At 37.7% G+C, this 14,562-nt stretch overlaps 1 protein-coding gene across 16 annotated transcripts in view; it reads right to left on the bottom strand.

Annotated features, from left to right (window-relative positions):
* UTRN (utrophin) overlaps positions 1-14,562 on the bottom strand; it is a 556,162-nt gene that overhangs the window by 440,206 nt on the left and 101,394 nt on the right. For all 16 annotated transcript variants that reach the window (XM_086318195.1, XM_086318199.1, XM_086318196.1 and 13 more), the window contains one exon: positions 6,635-6,696. In XM_086318195.1, coding sequence (XP_086174321.1) covers positions 6,635-6,696 — 62 coding nt within the window. The remainder of the gene's footprint in view (positions 1-6,634; positions 6,697-14,562) is intronic.

Here is a 14,562-nt window from a genome sequence, read left to right as displayed (position 1 = left end):
ATTTTTGTGACCCTCCACATCCAGTGTGAACAGAGTTGCAAACAACAGGACTCTGAAAGCAATGTCCCACTGTCTCTAAATGCAACATACTGGGAAAGCTCTTCACATTGAAATGGTTTTAAAATGCTTCACAGATTTCCTTTCTGATGTTCTACACATCTGAAGTTCAAGTTTGGAACAGTAACGAAATGAAAACTTGACTCATCTTTGTCTTCAAAAAAGGAAAAGCAGAAATCTGCCCAAATTGAAGTTCAGCATTTTTAAGTGGGCCTATTCTCTACCTAACCTTTATTCTTTAAACTTCTTTTGAGAACTGCCTCACCAAACTGATAAAAGAGCTTCTACAATTTGTACATCTCTGCTCTGACAGATGAGCAGTTCTGAAAGTCAGCCAAAGAAAATGCAGGCTTAAAGTCAGAACAAATTTCCAAACACTGAAAGAGTGAGGCCTTCGCTGCCTCCCTTGGGAGAAGAATCCGCTAATAAACGAGCCTCTTAAAATCAGACTGAACAAAACACTCAAACTTCACCCACCAGACCATGGAATAAAGTGGGCTTAATGAGCCAATGCCTTTTTCCATTTCTGCTTTAAAATATATGTACAGCACAGATCAGGGGTACCACAAATTGGAAGGGTCCCTGATAGAGTTTTAATTTAGCATTCCTAGGTAATTATAATCTCCTATAAAGTTTCACAATAATGCCTCAATATTTCTTAGCAATATGAGGCAAGTAAATGTGCTCCAGTGTGTTTTATAGCTAAAGGAATAAAAACCAAGTGACCTGGCAAAAAAAAAAAAAAGCTGGCTAATAATTTGCCCGAGGTCATAAATAAATGAGCAGCATACCCAGGAATAAGTGTTTAATTTCCAAATTCTCAACTCCTCTAGATAATCATTTTTTCCCATGCTTTCCATAACTTCTCAAACCCAACACTCCTAAATTATTCTACACTGTGTGACTTCTCAGGATAACCAGACTCCAAAGTGGCATGGATTCTGTGATATACTAACAAGGACTTGCAGCAAAAAGAATATATATGTATAGTAGATGCTATCTTAGCTATGAAAGTGTTACACAGTATTCTCAAACTCTTAACCAAACCCCTTAGAGAGGAATGAATTGAGCAGATTATAAGTTTTAAAGTTCATTTTTCATCATTTTGCACTCAGTAGGTACATCCTATTTGAAGAAGCCTCTCCCATAAATAAGAGAACCATACGTATTAAATCCAAATAATGATTTAACAATCTTTCCAGCACATCTCCAAGACACCAGGTGAATGTGGAAACTTTGCACAGTTGGATTTGTTTTTGTGGATAAATGCAGCAAAAGCCCTAATGTTTGTTTCCATGAAATAAAGCAATTTATGCCATTCTGCGCTCAATTCCACACTCTACTCCATCTATTTCCGAGACAACCACTTTCACCTGGTTTTTGGACATACATACTGTTAGGCATTTAAATGTATGTTTCTGTCACTGCCATCCATTTATTTATTAAGCCTACAGACACTCATTGAATGCCTATTAAATGCTAGAGGTTGTCCAGTTAATAAAATAGACAATCCCTGCACCCATGGAACATACCACCGTCTAGAAAAGGGAAGACAAGTATTTTGAGATGCAATTAGTTAAAAGACAATTATGGTAAGTGCTTCAAAGGTTAACACTTTAGCATACAGAGCATATCTGCCCGAGTCTGGGAGCTCAGAAAAAGTGTCCTTGGGAAAGTGACATTTAAGCTCAGGCAAGAAAAAGGAGTAGGAGCTGCCTAAAAAAAGATGGAGGAAAAAGAATGTGCTAAAGCCATGAGAAGGTCCATTGCAGAGGCCAGAGTATAATGAGCTAGAGTAAAGTGAAATTAGAGTAGATTGGAGGGGCAACTTCTTAGGCTCTTAAAAGCCAAATAAGAACAAATAGACATTGAAAGATTTTACTGAAGAGAAAGAGGTATTTAGGCTTACACTTTAAGATACACTCCAGCTATTCTGTAGAAAATAGAAGGAAGGAGATGGATAAGGCGAACCATGGAAAGGAAGACCTAGTGGTAGATTATGATAATGGCCCACATATTCAGGGATAAATTTCCCAAATAGTAAAGTCATGACTCTCAAACAAATGTATTATTAAAGTACATTAAAGGCTTTAACTCATTAAGCAATCAGGAAACCAGTAAGGTATTACAACTGGTTCAAAGAAAACTTTTTTAAACCACATGTTAAATGCAATAAAGGAAAGTTGAAATAAATTGACAACAGATGCAAAACCTAGTCTACCCAAGGGGAAATAATCAATTGCATTCCAGCCACTCTGCATTTTTATGGATAAGAATCATTTCCATTACTATCCGTTTTCCACAACTCACTGAGTTGGACAGTAGCTCAAAGATGATGGAAGGCAGATACAGCCTATGGCTGAGCTGACAGGATTCCTACAGATTTTCTGCCCATCATAAAGGCTTTTAATTATTCTTAACTCAAATAAAAATGATTTGGCAAAAGGGGGTGTCAGTGTCAGGAAAGATGGAGAAAAATGGACAATGTTGAATGTATATGGTACTAGAATCAACAAGATTTGGCATTTGAGACTTTGGTTGGCAGGGGGGATGCTCAAGGAGATGTCCGGGGAAGGAATTTAAAACAAATTCCTAAATGGCAGAAGAGGCCATAAGGGTCTACTTGGATTTCTTAGCACAAGGACAGTACTACTCTGTAGAGAGACTCACATTGCACGGAAAAAGTAGACTCGATCAATAATTACATTTTAAAGTCCACCACAACATACCAAAGGACATGGATAAAAAAGAAATGAAATAAAATCCATTCCCTTCAATAGTACTTTATTTTCTCTTGCTAACCTCTGGAAAGAGGAGAGTGAAAAAGTTGGCTTAAAGCTCAACATTCAGAAAACTAAGATCATGGCATCCAGTCCCATCACTTCATGGGAAATAGATGGGGAAACAGTGGAAACAGTGTCAGACTTTATTTTGGGGGGCTCCAAAATCACTGCAGATGGTGATTGCAGCCATGAAATTAAAAGATGCTTACTCCTTGGAAGGAAAGTTATGACCAACCTAGATGACATATTCAAAAGCAGAGACATTACTTTGCCAACAAAGGTCCGTCTAGTCAAGGCTATTGTTTTTCCAGTGGTCATGTATGGATGTGAGAGTTGGACTGTGAAGAAAGCTGAGTGCCGAAGAACTGATGCCTTTGAATTGTGGTGTTGGAGAAGACTCTTGAGAGTCCCTTGGACTGCAAGGAAATCCAACCAGTCCATTCTAAGGGATATCAGTCCTGGGTGTTCTTTGGAAGGAATGATGTTGAAGCTGAAACTCCAGTACTTTGGCCACCTCATGCGAAGAGTTGACTCATTGGAAAAGACTCTGATGCTGGGAGGGATTGGGGGCAGGAGGAGAAGGGGATGACAGAGGATGAGATGGCTGGATGGCATCACTGATTCGATGGACGTAAGTCTGAGTGAACTCCGGGAGTTGGTGATGGACAGGGAGGCCAGGCATGCTGCAGTTCATGAGGCCGCAAAGAGTCGGACACGACTGAGAGACTGAACTGAACCTCTGGATTACCTAGTGACACCAGGCCCAAATACAACCTGATCCCAAACTCAGCAAGAATCTGTGGGGAGTTTATGGAAATCTTCCAGTTCAGAAGTTCCCTTTTCTGATCATCAGTGTGGAAGCAGCCCGACTTACAGAATCAAAACAACGAGAAGAGAGGAAACAATGTGCTTGGAATTTAGTGTGACAGTTATGAGCTCTTCTCTTTATATCCAAATAATCATAAATCCTTTGATAACTGTGTTCTAGGCTCCTCCAGATTTCCTTCTAGACTTTGATTTCTTACCAGAAGTAATCAGAAAGGAAATGTTTCCAGGGGCAGCTCTACTTTGATATTTTTTTCTCCAAACAACCTTTTAATAGTAGCCATAATAAAAAATTTAAAAAAAAAAACAACTGTTCTTAAAAAAAAAAAACCTAATAGTGGTCTTAACAAAAGTTGTTCTTGAAAACAACAACAAGCTTTTAGCTTACATGTCAGTCTACATAACTGGACCTTTTACTATAACTGATAATGTTACTTAATCATTTCATTGTCTTGCTAATAATTACAAGCTTCCTGGGGCAAAGAATTTACAAGGAACTTAAAGCCCATTATAAATGTATACATTTAAATATCAAATTCACTAAACAAGCTATTCCAGTACTACCGGACTTTGTGTTCAGATCTTTTTAAAGACATCATTGCTGTGCTGTGCTTAGTTGCTCAGTTGTATCCAACTCTTTGCAACCCCATGGACTGTAGCCCACCAGGTTCCTCTGTCCATGGGATTCTCCAGGCAAGCATACTGGAGTGGGTTGCCATGCCCTCCTCCAGGGGATCTTCCCGACTCAGGGATCAAACCCAGGTCTCCAGCATTACAGGAGGATTCTTTACCATCTAAGCCACCAGGGACACCCAAAGATATCAATGACCCACAATAAATACTGAGTTACTTCTTGAAAGAATTCGGTGGGGTGTATGACCCACATGATCAGTAAATACTGAGAACCATCCAGTGAAGAAGTCCCAGGACAATAACAGAAGTGAGGATATTTTTAAAGCTCAGAGTGAAGGAGTACTTGGGCAGCACTGGGTTCAAGGGTCTAACCTTACATGTATCAGCAATGGCTATGGACCTGGAAAGGACGTGGATCGTCCGGGTGATGCCCCAGTTCAATTATCTATCATGTGCCGTTAAGGGAGTGTCTTGTCTGGGTCAGAGTCATGGCAACAATGATAAGCTTAAACATTTTCAGTTATTCTTGCTCAACTGTCATCTCTACTCTACTTTTCCTCTTTTTGTGTCCTACGGTACTATCTAGGTCTCTCTAGTCTCACAAACAGGAACAAAGCAATTCACCTAGTTTCAAATGTTACCTAAATGCAAGCCTATCAATGCTACAAAGTTTTCAAATCAATCTTCAAAATCAGCTCTAAGGTGATTCTTCCACAATGACTCAAGCTGCTAAAAACAAGGTCTGCTTAACTTGGGCTGTCTAGAAAAGGACCGTATTAACCTCAGTAATAGTCAAAATAGAGAATCTCACACAACTGAGCACTCATGAGACCCTTGGGATGAAACATCTCCTGTATAGATTCTCTTCGTTCCTAAAACCATGTTGCCCAGAATCTGGTCCACATGAAGACGATTACTTCAAAAGTTTTGAATAATGTTGAATCCAAAGCACCCAGACGTTAACTGTACCTCTTGAACAAAACAAATAAAATTTTACCAAAAATCACCTATGTCTGCTTCAGAGTAATCCTACACTCAAAACCACCAATTATGGAGTAATTCTCTTCCTTGACCCTCTATCAAAGTCAGGCAGTTTTCACATTCCTTACATTCTCAGAAGCAAGATAAAATATTCCTCAACAAAAACTTGGAAAACCTAAAAATACACTGCAATCAAACAATGAACTGTAAATAGTGGGACGTGGAACAACTTTTAAACTGCACTGCAACTCAAAGTAATATTAAAACATTCTGATTTTGCCTCAAAGAAATGCCATGTTTATTTTCCTGACCTTTGCAACATTCTCAAATGGAAAAATAAAAAATTTTAAAACTAAAAACCCCAAAACAGGGTTTCTCTGAGAAACCTTTAGTTTTTTGCATAGTCCTATAATCAAAAAATCTAAAAATTCTTCTCCCATCTCAGATTTAGAAGACAAAATTCCAACTCCAATGACCAATGAATAATTATATTAGAACTAGTTGAAAAAGAGTAATATCAATTTCTCTCTTCAGCATTCTTGCTCCTAAAAAAATATTAATCAAAACTTGATTATGATCCAAGTGGTTAGAAATGCTGAGAAAGAACAGATTTGGGGGAAATAAATCAGGAAGTTCAAAAGAACAGAACAACAGGGCAGTAAACATTATTAGCCAGACCTATCAGTATGGACAATCCCCAAACACTGCACAAGGTAGAAAAGGCTACCTGAATGATAGCAAATTGATTTTAACCAGGCAAAAATGAAATCATCATCTTTTTAGCTAAGTAAGCACAAAAATTTCCCAATGAGATATTATTTCCTAAATGCACCAAGAAGTCACAGAATCCAAAGCAGCAAGCTAGCAGCTTCGTATCTAGAGAATGCTGTTGGTCTTTTTTTAGTTACTAAGTTGTGTCCGGCTCTTTTGCAACCCCATGGACTGTATTCCGCCAGCCTCCTCTGTCCATGGGATTCTCCAGGCAAGAATGCTGGAGTGGGTTGCCATTTTCTTCTCCAGGGTATCTTCCCGACCCAGGGATTGAACCCGTGTCTCTTGCATCTGCTGCACTAGAAGGCGGATTCTTTACTGCTAAGCCACCTGGGAAGCCCCTAGAGAATGTTAGATAGAAATACAGAGCTTTTTTACCATGAATGTTTATACCATGAACTTCTTACACCAGAATTTCTATTTAAACTTATTATAGACAGTAAAGGAAAAATAAATGTATCTGCATACTCAGAAGATTTCTGTTAGATCACATTTCCTGGGGAAAATTCACTGCACCTTCAACCAAACTCTATCAACAAGAATGAGGTATCCAAATCATCATAGTTTTTGAAAGTCTCCATTACCTTTGAAAATCGAGCATTTATCCATTTGGTAAAGGTTTTCTTCTGCACATCATTGTGTTCATCTGTGGGAGGGAAAAGGAGAGAGAAGGGAAAATATTAGAGTTTATAGTTTTACTCAGGTGCTAAATAAGATTATCTCCATCCTGGAGAGTTTTACATTGTCTGTTAGTAGAGTTCCTGAGGCACAATGATCCATAGTTAATGAAGGGATGACTAACGGGTTCAATATGTATGGAGTCTGCTAACAAACATCCATAGCAGAGGGAGGCCCAGACACCTTTCCAGAGAAGCTGGCTTTCTCACCCCACATCTTAGCATGTCGCCACCAACCATTAAATCCATGTTCATGAGAAAAGAATCAAGACGTTGCTTTCAAAGTATTATATACATATACACATAGACTTTCTATTGCATTTTGTTTAAATACAGTTTCAGCATGACAAAAATGTTATACATGTTCAAGACAAAAAATGGAAGTTCTCTTTTCAAAAAACTAAGAAACTCATGATTTCCCCCCTTTTCATACAATTCCTATAGAACAAAAACTACGATAAAGTGTATAGCTAATTGTGTAACCCATTTTCCTGTATAAAGACTGACATGACAAAGTTTTAATGATCTTATCTTTGAAAGCAATCTACACCCACCACTGGGCACATACCCTGAGGAAACCATAACTGAAAAAGACATCTGCACCTCAGGGTTCATTGTAGCACTATTTACAATGGCTTGGACATGGAAGCAACCTAGATGTCCAGAGACAGATGAATAGATTAAAAAGTTGTGGTATATATACACAGTGGAATATTACTCAGCCATAAAAAGGAACACAACTGAGTTAGTTCTAATGAGGTGGATGAACTTAGAGCCTATTAGATGGAGTGAAGTAAGTCAGAAAGAGAAAGACAAATATCATATATTAACACATATATATGGAATCTAGAAAAATGATACTAATGAACCTATCTGCAGGGCAGCAACAGAGATGCAGAGACAACAGACTTGTGGACACAGGGTGGGAAGAACTGAGAGAGTCGCATTAAAACGTGTACATTACCATATGAAAAACAGAGAGCCAGTGGGAATTTACTGTATGACTCAGGGAGCTCAAATCCTATGCTCTGTGACAACCTAGAGGGATGGGAGGCGATGGGAGATGGGAAGGAGGTCTAGGAGGGAGGGGACACACATATACCTGTGGCTGATTCATGTTACTCTATGGCAGAAACCAACACAATAGTGTAAAGCAATTATCCTCCAACTGAAAATATACAACCTCCCTAAAAAAAAAAAAAAAGGAATCTACACATTTTACAAGCAGAGAAATCACAGAAGTTTATTTCTTTATTTTTTAATGACTAATGTTGGCTTGAATTACAAATTCATTGTCCAGGTCAAACAAATAAAAATTGACCTTAAAAAATCTAAAGCATCCTGAACCTCTTGAAGATGGGGAAAGTGATCTAATTAGGTATAAGGAAGTCATGTGAAATGGGAGTTAATAACACTTACAAGGCACCGTGAGAGCTGGTGGATACAAGCGGAAACACTTGGCAAAGAGCTGGCATTGAGCTCTTTGTTGTTATTCTAGTTATAATTATTATGATAGTATATGTGTGAACAAGACAAAAATATCCATGTTACCCTTTCTGTTACTTCTAATCATACCCTCTTCAATAGCTCCTCAATTATCTGTTAAAATGAGCAACAGTCACTGTTGGCATAAATCCTACAAAAGAGCATGTTAATAGTCTCTGAGTTGTTCTAAAAGCTGTGTAAGGAATATCTGGAATAATGCAGAAAGCTTGCGGTACTGTCTGAACACACACACATACCTTGTTCCACCACTGTCCATGTAAGGAAAATTTGGCAGAAAGCTTGTGGTACTATCTGTACACACACACCTTGTTCCACTACTGTCCATCCTGCCAGGCTGCTTCCCACATGATAACAGTAAAACAGTAACAAGAGAAGGCTCAAGTGCACTCTGTCCTCAATGCATCAATTTCACAGAGCTGCCTTCAACCCAGACCTCCTCACTCATCTCTAATAGCATAATTACAAGTTCAACCATGACTTCACCAAGTTAGTGGTATCTTTGGGCCTTATTCTGTTCTGGAAGGAGTGCTTGTAATTAAAAGGTCACTCCTGCAACAAATATAGCAACAGTTTCAGAAAAGAGTGCCCTTCTACAGATCTATAAAGGTAACTGGAGACTGACTCTGAAACACAAAGACGGCAATGGATGAAAAAACTTCCAAGCAACTTCGTGTTGTCAACTGAGCTTAGACTTAGCCTTTCACAAAGGACAACAGAGTCAGCATCAGCCTCAATTTCAGGCTTTCTACCATCTGATCAATGCCACATATGAGCCATTTATTAACCAAGAGGACTTGCTGACACACTCTGAATGTCGCAGCCTTGACCATCACATGGAAGAGAGACAGAGCTGAGATTATACGCAGTATGTAAGGCACACACCAGCCTGCACAGTGCCATACCAGCTACTAATATGAACTTAATCTTAAATATGTGTTCAGAGTACATGGCAAATTCAATTATTTTGCTATGAACAAAAATATATGTATTGGTCATAAGTATTACATTTTCTCAGACCCATAAAATTCATTGAATTTAATAACTTTTACCAAATTATTGGGAATTTGGGAAATTCTGAGAAGCAATTTTTATTTCACATTTTATTTCTCTACATTTCTACATTTTTTTAAACCTCTTTTCTGAGCATTTAACCTTCTTACTTTCAAAAAATATATTAAAATAGCTAATAAATACTATATGGGTTCCTCTCCAGAGATAATGCAAACAAAGAAATGAGTACCTGTCACCTTATCAAATGCTGACTGTGTGGGTACTGTCATTTCAGTCATGTCTGAGTCTTTGAGACCCCATGGACTATAGCTCACCAGGCTCCTCTGTCCATGTGATTCTCCAGGCAAGAGTACTGAAATGGGCTGCCATGCCCTCCGTAGGGGATCTTCCCAACCCACGGATCAAACCTTCATCTCCTGAGTCTCCTCCATTGGCAGGCAGGTTATTTATCACTAGTGCCACCTAGGGAGCCCCCAAATGATAACTAAAAACCTCCAGTTGTATCACATATAGAATGAGATCAACTATTTAAAATAGGTTCCCATTATACAGCTGCTAAGTCACTTCAGTCGTGTCCGACTCTGTGCGACCCCATAGACGGCAGCCCACTAGGCTCCTCTGTCCCTGGGATTCTCCAGGCAAGAACACTGGAGTGGGTTGCCATTTCCTTCTCCAGTGCATGAAAGTGAAAAGTGAAAGTGAAGTTGCTCAGTCATGTCCAACTCTTAGCGACCCCATGGACTGCAGCCAACCAGACTCCTCCGTCCATGGGATTTTCCAGGCAAGAGTACTGGAGTGGGGTGCCATTGCCTTCTCTGATACTATATTCCATCATACAGAGATGTGTGTAAAAACTAGAAGTTAATGTTTCTATAATAAAAGTCTTTATCTTTGGTTCAAATAAAAGTCTGAATATGTGTCTAATTAAGTAAATGATATGAAATGAAGTTATTGTTGTTTAGTTGTGAAGTCATGTCCAATTCTTTTGCAACCCCATGGATTACAGCCCGCCAGGTTCCTCTGTTCATGGAATTTCCCAGGTGAGAGTACTGGAGTGGGTTACCATTTTCTTCTCCAGGGTATCTTTCCAGGGATCAAACCTGCATCCCCTGCATTGGCAGGCAGGTTCTTCACCCCTGAGCCATCAGAAATAACGTACTGCATTGTAAAAGATAAAATGTCTTGCATTCAAACTTTTTAAAAATACTCCAAACTTGATAAAACTCTTCTTTATTCATTTTCCTGGTACAGTTAAAGGGGAAAGGGGGAATTTACATCTCAATAAGCCTTGATTTCACATTTCCTTTTCACACAACACACACATACACACACACACAAACCTCTTATTTTCTATCAGATATGAATTCAGTAAAGGAATAGGAATTAGCCTGCAGTTTTTCAATTATGAGATTTTTTTTTAATGTAACAAATTTAGAACACTTACTAGTACAGAACTGCCCTCCACACCACAAAAAATTAAGCTAACAACCTTGGCCCAAGTCAGTGTTTCAAGGAGACAGAAATTTCCTAGCAAAATTGGTAGCATGACAACTAAAATCCTAAATCATGTTATTACGATCAATTGTTTTGATCATATATATAGAAATGTATACCAAATTTCAAATCTCAAATTTGTTCAACTCTCCATTACAAGTCAAGTAGTTATTTTAATGTTTCCAAAATAAAGATGTGTAAGCAGATAATACAAATTTACAGATAACTGGATTATTTATATGTGTATTGAGTATAATTAACATGCTAAATATATTCTTTCAGGTTTCCAAACAAGTGTTTTCTTTATATTTGAATTTTAGAGAAAACATCTAGCTTTTGAAAGCCTTTTTTGGCTTAGTAAATCTTAGCCATTAATGACCTTTCTCCATTAGGGGGACGAACACGGGACTGAATTAGGAGAAGAAAAATGTGTTAAATCCCTTAAGGCTGATTTTCCAAATTCTTCCTCTAAATATTTTGCTCTTCTTAAAATGCTTTTGACAAGCTCACACAGATCCAAGGGCCGCTGCCCAGCCTGGAATTTTATTTTTGTGATGGGTAAGAGAAGTGAAGCAAGAAACATCAACAAAACCATCTGATAAATCTTCCAGGAAACTAGCTAAAATTTTTGTTCACTTCACCAGCTCAAGGGCACATCAAAAATTCTTTTAGCAGAACCTAGAAACAAATCTCAATTTAAATCTTAATCAATAATGTTTCTGTAAAAAAAAAATAATAATCCAACACTACAACCATAAAACAAAATTCTGTATTTCCATAGGTCTATCTATATGTATATAATATAAACATAAACTTAGGATAATTGCTGTACAATATTGTGTGGTTTCTCCCTTCACCCCGCTTGTCCACAAGTCTCTTCTCTATGTCTTTGTTTTCATGCTGCCCTGCAAACACATTCATCAGTACCATCTTTCTAGATTCCATATAAATGCATTAATATATATTTCTCTTTCTGACTTACTTCACTCTGTATAGCAGGCTCTAGGTTCATCCACCTCATTAGAACTGACTCAAATGTGTTCCTTTTTATGGCTGAGTAATATTCCATTTTGCCTATGGACCACAGTTTCTCTATTGATTCATCTGTTGACAGACATCTGGGTTGCTTTCATGTCCTAGCTATTGCAAATAGTGCTGCAATGAACACTGGGGTACCTGTGTCTTTTTCAATTATGGTTTTCTCAGGATACATGTCCAGTAGTGGGACTGTTGGGTCACTGGGTAGTTTTATTCCTAGTTTTCTCCATAGAGATTGCCTTTTTTTAAAAATATCTTTCTGCAGATATAATTCACATATCATATAAGTCAGCCATTTCAAGCACGCAATTTAATGAGTTTTGGTACATTAAAATGTCAATGTTTTATGTAGAATATATATAACATAAAATCTGCTATTTTAATTATGTTAAAGTACTCAATTTAGTAACATTGATTTCATTTACAATGTTGTACAACCATTCTCATTATTTTCAAATTTTTCATCCACCAAAACAGAAATTCTGTAACCATTTAGCAACACTTCTCCCATTCCCCCACTTCCCCAGGCCCCAGTAACCTCTAAACCACTTTCTAATTCTATGCATTTAACCCACCTTAATATTTCACAGATGTGAATTCACACAACGTCTGTCCCTTGGTGTCTGATTTATTTCACTTAGCATAAGGTTTTCAAGACTCATCTGTGTTGTAGCCTGTGTCAGAACCTCATTTCTTTTTTGTGGCTAGTCATAATATGTAGTAGTCATTGCATGTATATGCCACATGTTCTTACCCATTCATCTGTTGATAGACATGGGTTGTTTCTATCTTACAGCTATTGTAAATAATGTTACAGTGAAAACTGTATATTAGTGTCTGTTCCAATCCCTGCTTTCAGTTTCCCTGGATATACACCTAGGAGTGGAACTGTGGGGTCATACGGTAATTCTATCTTTAGATTTTTGAGGAACTGCTGAAATGTTCTCCATAGCAGGTGCATTATTTTATACTCCCAGTAGCAATGTATATGGGTTTCAAATTCTCTACATCCTCACTAACACTTTCTTTTTTAAAATTATTATTATTATAGCCATCCTGGTAAGTGTGAAGTGGTATACAATGGTTTGTATTTGCATTTCTCTAATGACTTAATGATGCTGACCATAAAAAGGCATTTTGGAAACTCAAAAATTACCAAGAAAAATCCCCTAAACTCTGAAATTTCCTGAAGACTCCAAACTAACCCAAGTTCAAAAGCATACTACTACAAAGTGGCTAGGATTCAGCGACAGCTCTTTTGCACTTAATCCATAAAAGATTGCAGAACGATTAATTTATTCCTTGAAGAATTATTTTCAGAATTTGATATAACCATTAATTCCTGTCCATCTTCTAATTCTAGAGTGTATTTACCTCTTACCTATTTTCTCCTTGATGAGTTCCTCATGCTTTTTAAGTGAATGCACAGGAATACAGGAGGGAATGTTTTCCTACTTCAACTCTTTATAACTGCTAATCTTAACTGAAGAGTGTCTGTAAGTCCTACAGGCACCTGGCATTGTTTGAAACTTTCTTTGTGGAAGTATTCTTTGGAAAAACTTTTTACATCTTAGATATAGCCATATTATATGTGTTGCAAATGCAGAAGAACAAGGAGAAAGAAACTGTAAACTTTACATACAAAACACTTCACTTTGGACTTCTATCCTGAGAGTAAGAGACTTTTATTAAAATCACTGGAAATATCACAGAATAAGGAGAGGTTATTTAGGAGGAGCTAAATGAGTCGTAAAGATGATGAGTCACTGTCATGAAAAGTCAATAGAAAACTAATTGTTTCTTAATGATTGACAAAAGTTAGACTAATTAAAAATTTTTCTGTAAATCTTGATTCTTCACTTTATTCCAACTAAATAAAGATCCATTGTGTTCTAAAAACTGTCTTCAGTTCAGTTCAGTTCAGTCACTCAGTTGTGTCCAACTCTTTGCAACCCCATGAACCACAGCATGCCAGGCCTCCCTGTCCATCACCAACGCCCAGAGTCTACCCAAACTCATGTCCATTGAGTCGGTGATGCCATTCAACCATCTCATCCTCTGTCGGCCCCTTCTCCTCCCACCCTGTCTACGAACCCTCAAAAAACTATTTCCTAAAAATATATCTCAAGATGGAGAAAATCCATGCAAGTAAGTTTCCATGAAAATTCTCTAAAAGAATCCCCAGGCACATTTTTAAGTTGACAACCAATATTTATAGTAAATTTAAATACTGAAACAGACATAAGTCCTAGCACATTGTTAACGAGGTACAAACCTGATCGTTCGATTATAGAAAATGTCTCCTCTATTCCCTAATTGGCAAAACTAATGCCTCATTGTCAAAGTAATAGCTAAATCAGACATAATTTCTGACATGGGAAGTCTGACTTTAGTTTTCTATTTAAAGACACATTTGGATTTTAAAGATTCGGTAATAAAGAGCCTACAATCTTAAAAAATTAAAATGAAATAAAATAGAAACCACTTTCAGGGAATTCCCTTGTGGTCCAGTAATTAGGACTCAGTGCTTTCACTACCAGGGCCTGGATTCAATCCCTGGTTAGGGAACTAAGATCCGGCAAGCCTCACGGTATGGTCAAATAAATAAATTTCAAAAAAATTTTTTTAAATTAAAACTACTTTCACATGTACTCCAGGGCAACAACTCAATTCAGAATTCTGATTCTAAGGTGAGTAGATGGATAAACAGATGGATGAATGGATGGCCGAAAGGATGGATGGATGGATGGGAGGACAGAAAGAGGCACAAAGCCTGGCCCCAGATA

This window comes from Bos grunniens, chromosome 9 (assembly GCF_055505025.1).
Source record: "Bos grunniens cultivar Pamir isolate PY7600 chromosome 9, Bosgru_T2T1.0, whole genome shotgun sequence".
In the NCBI taxonomy this organism is placed as follows: domain Eukaryota; kingdom Metazoa; phylum Chordata; class Mammalia; order Artiodactyla; family Bovidae; genus Bos; species Bos grunniens.
Note: the sequence above shows the minus strand (reverse complement) of the source record. Positions and strands in the feature narration are given on the sequence as shown.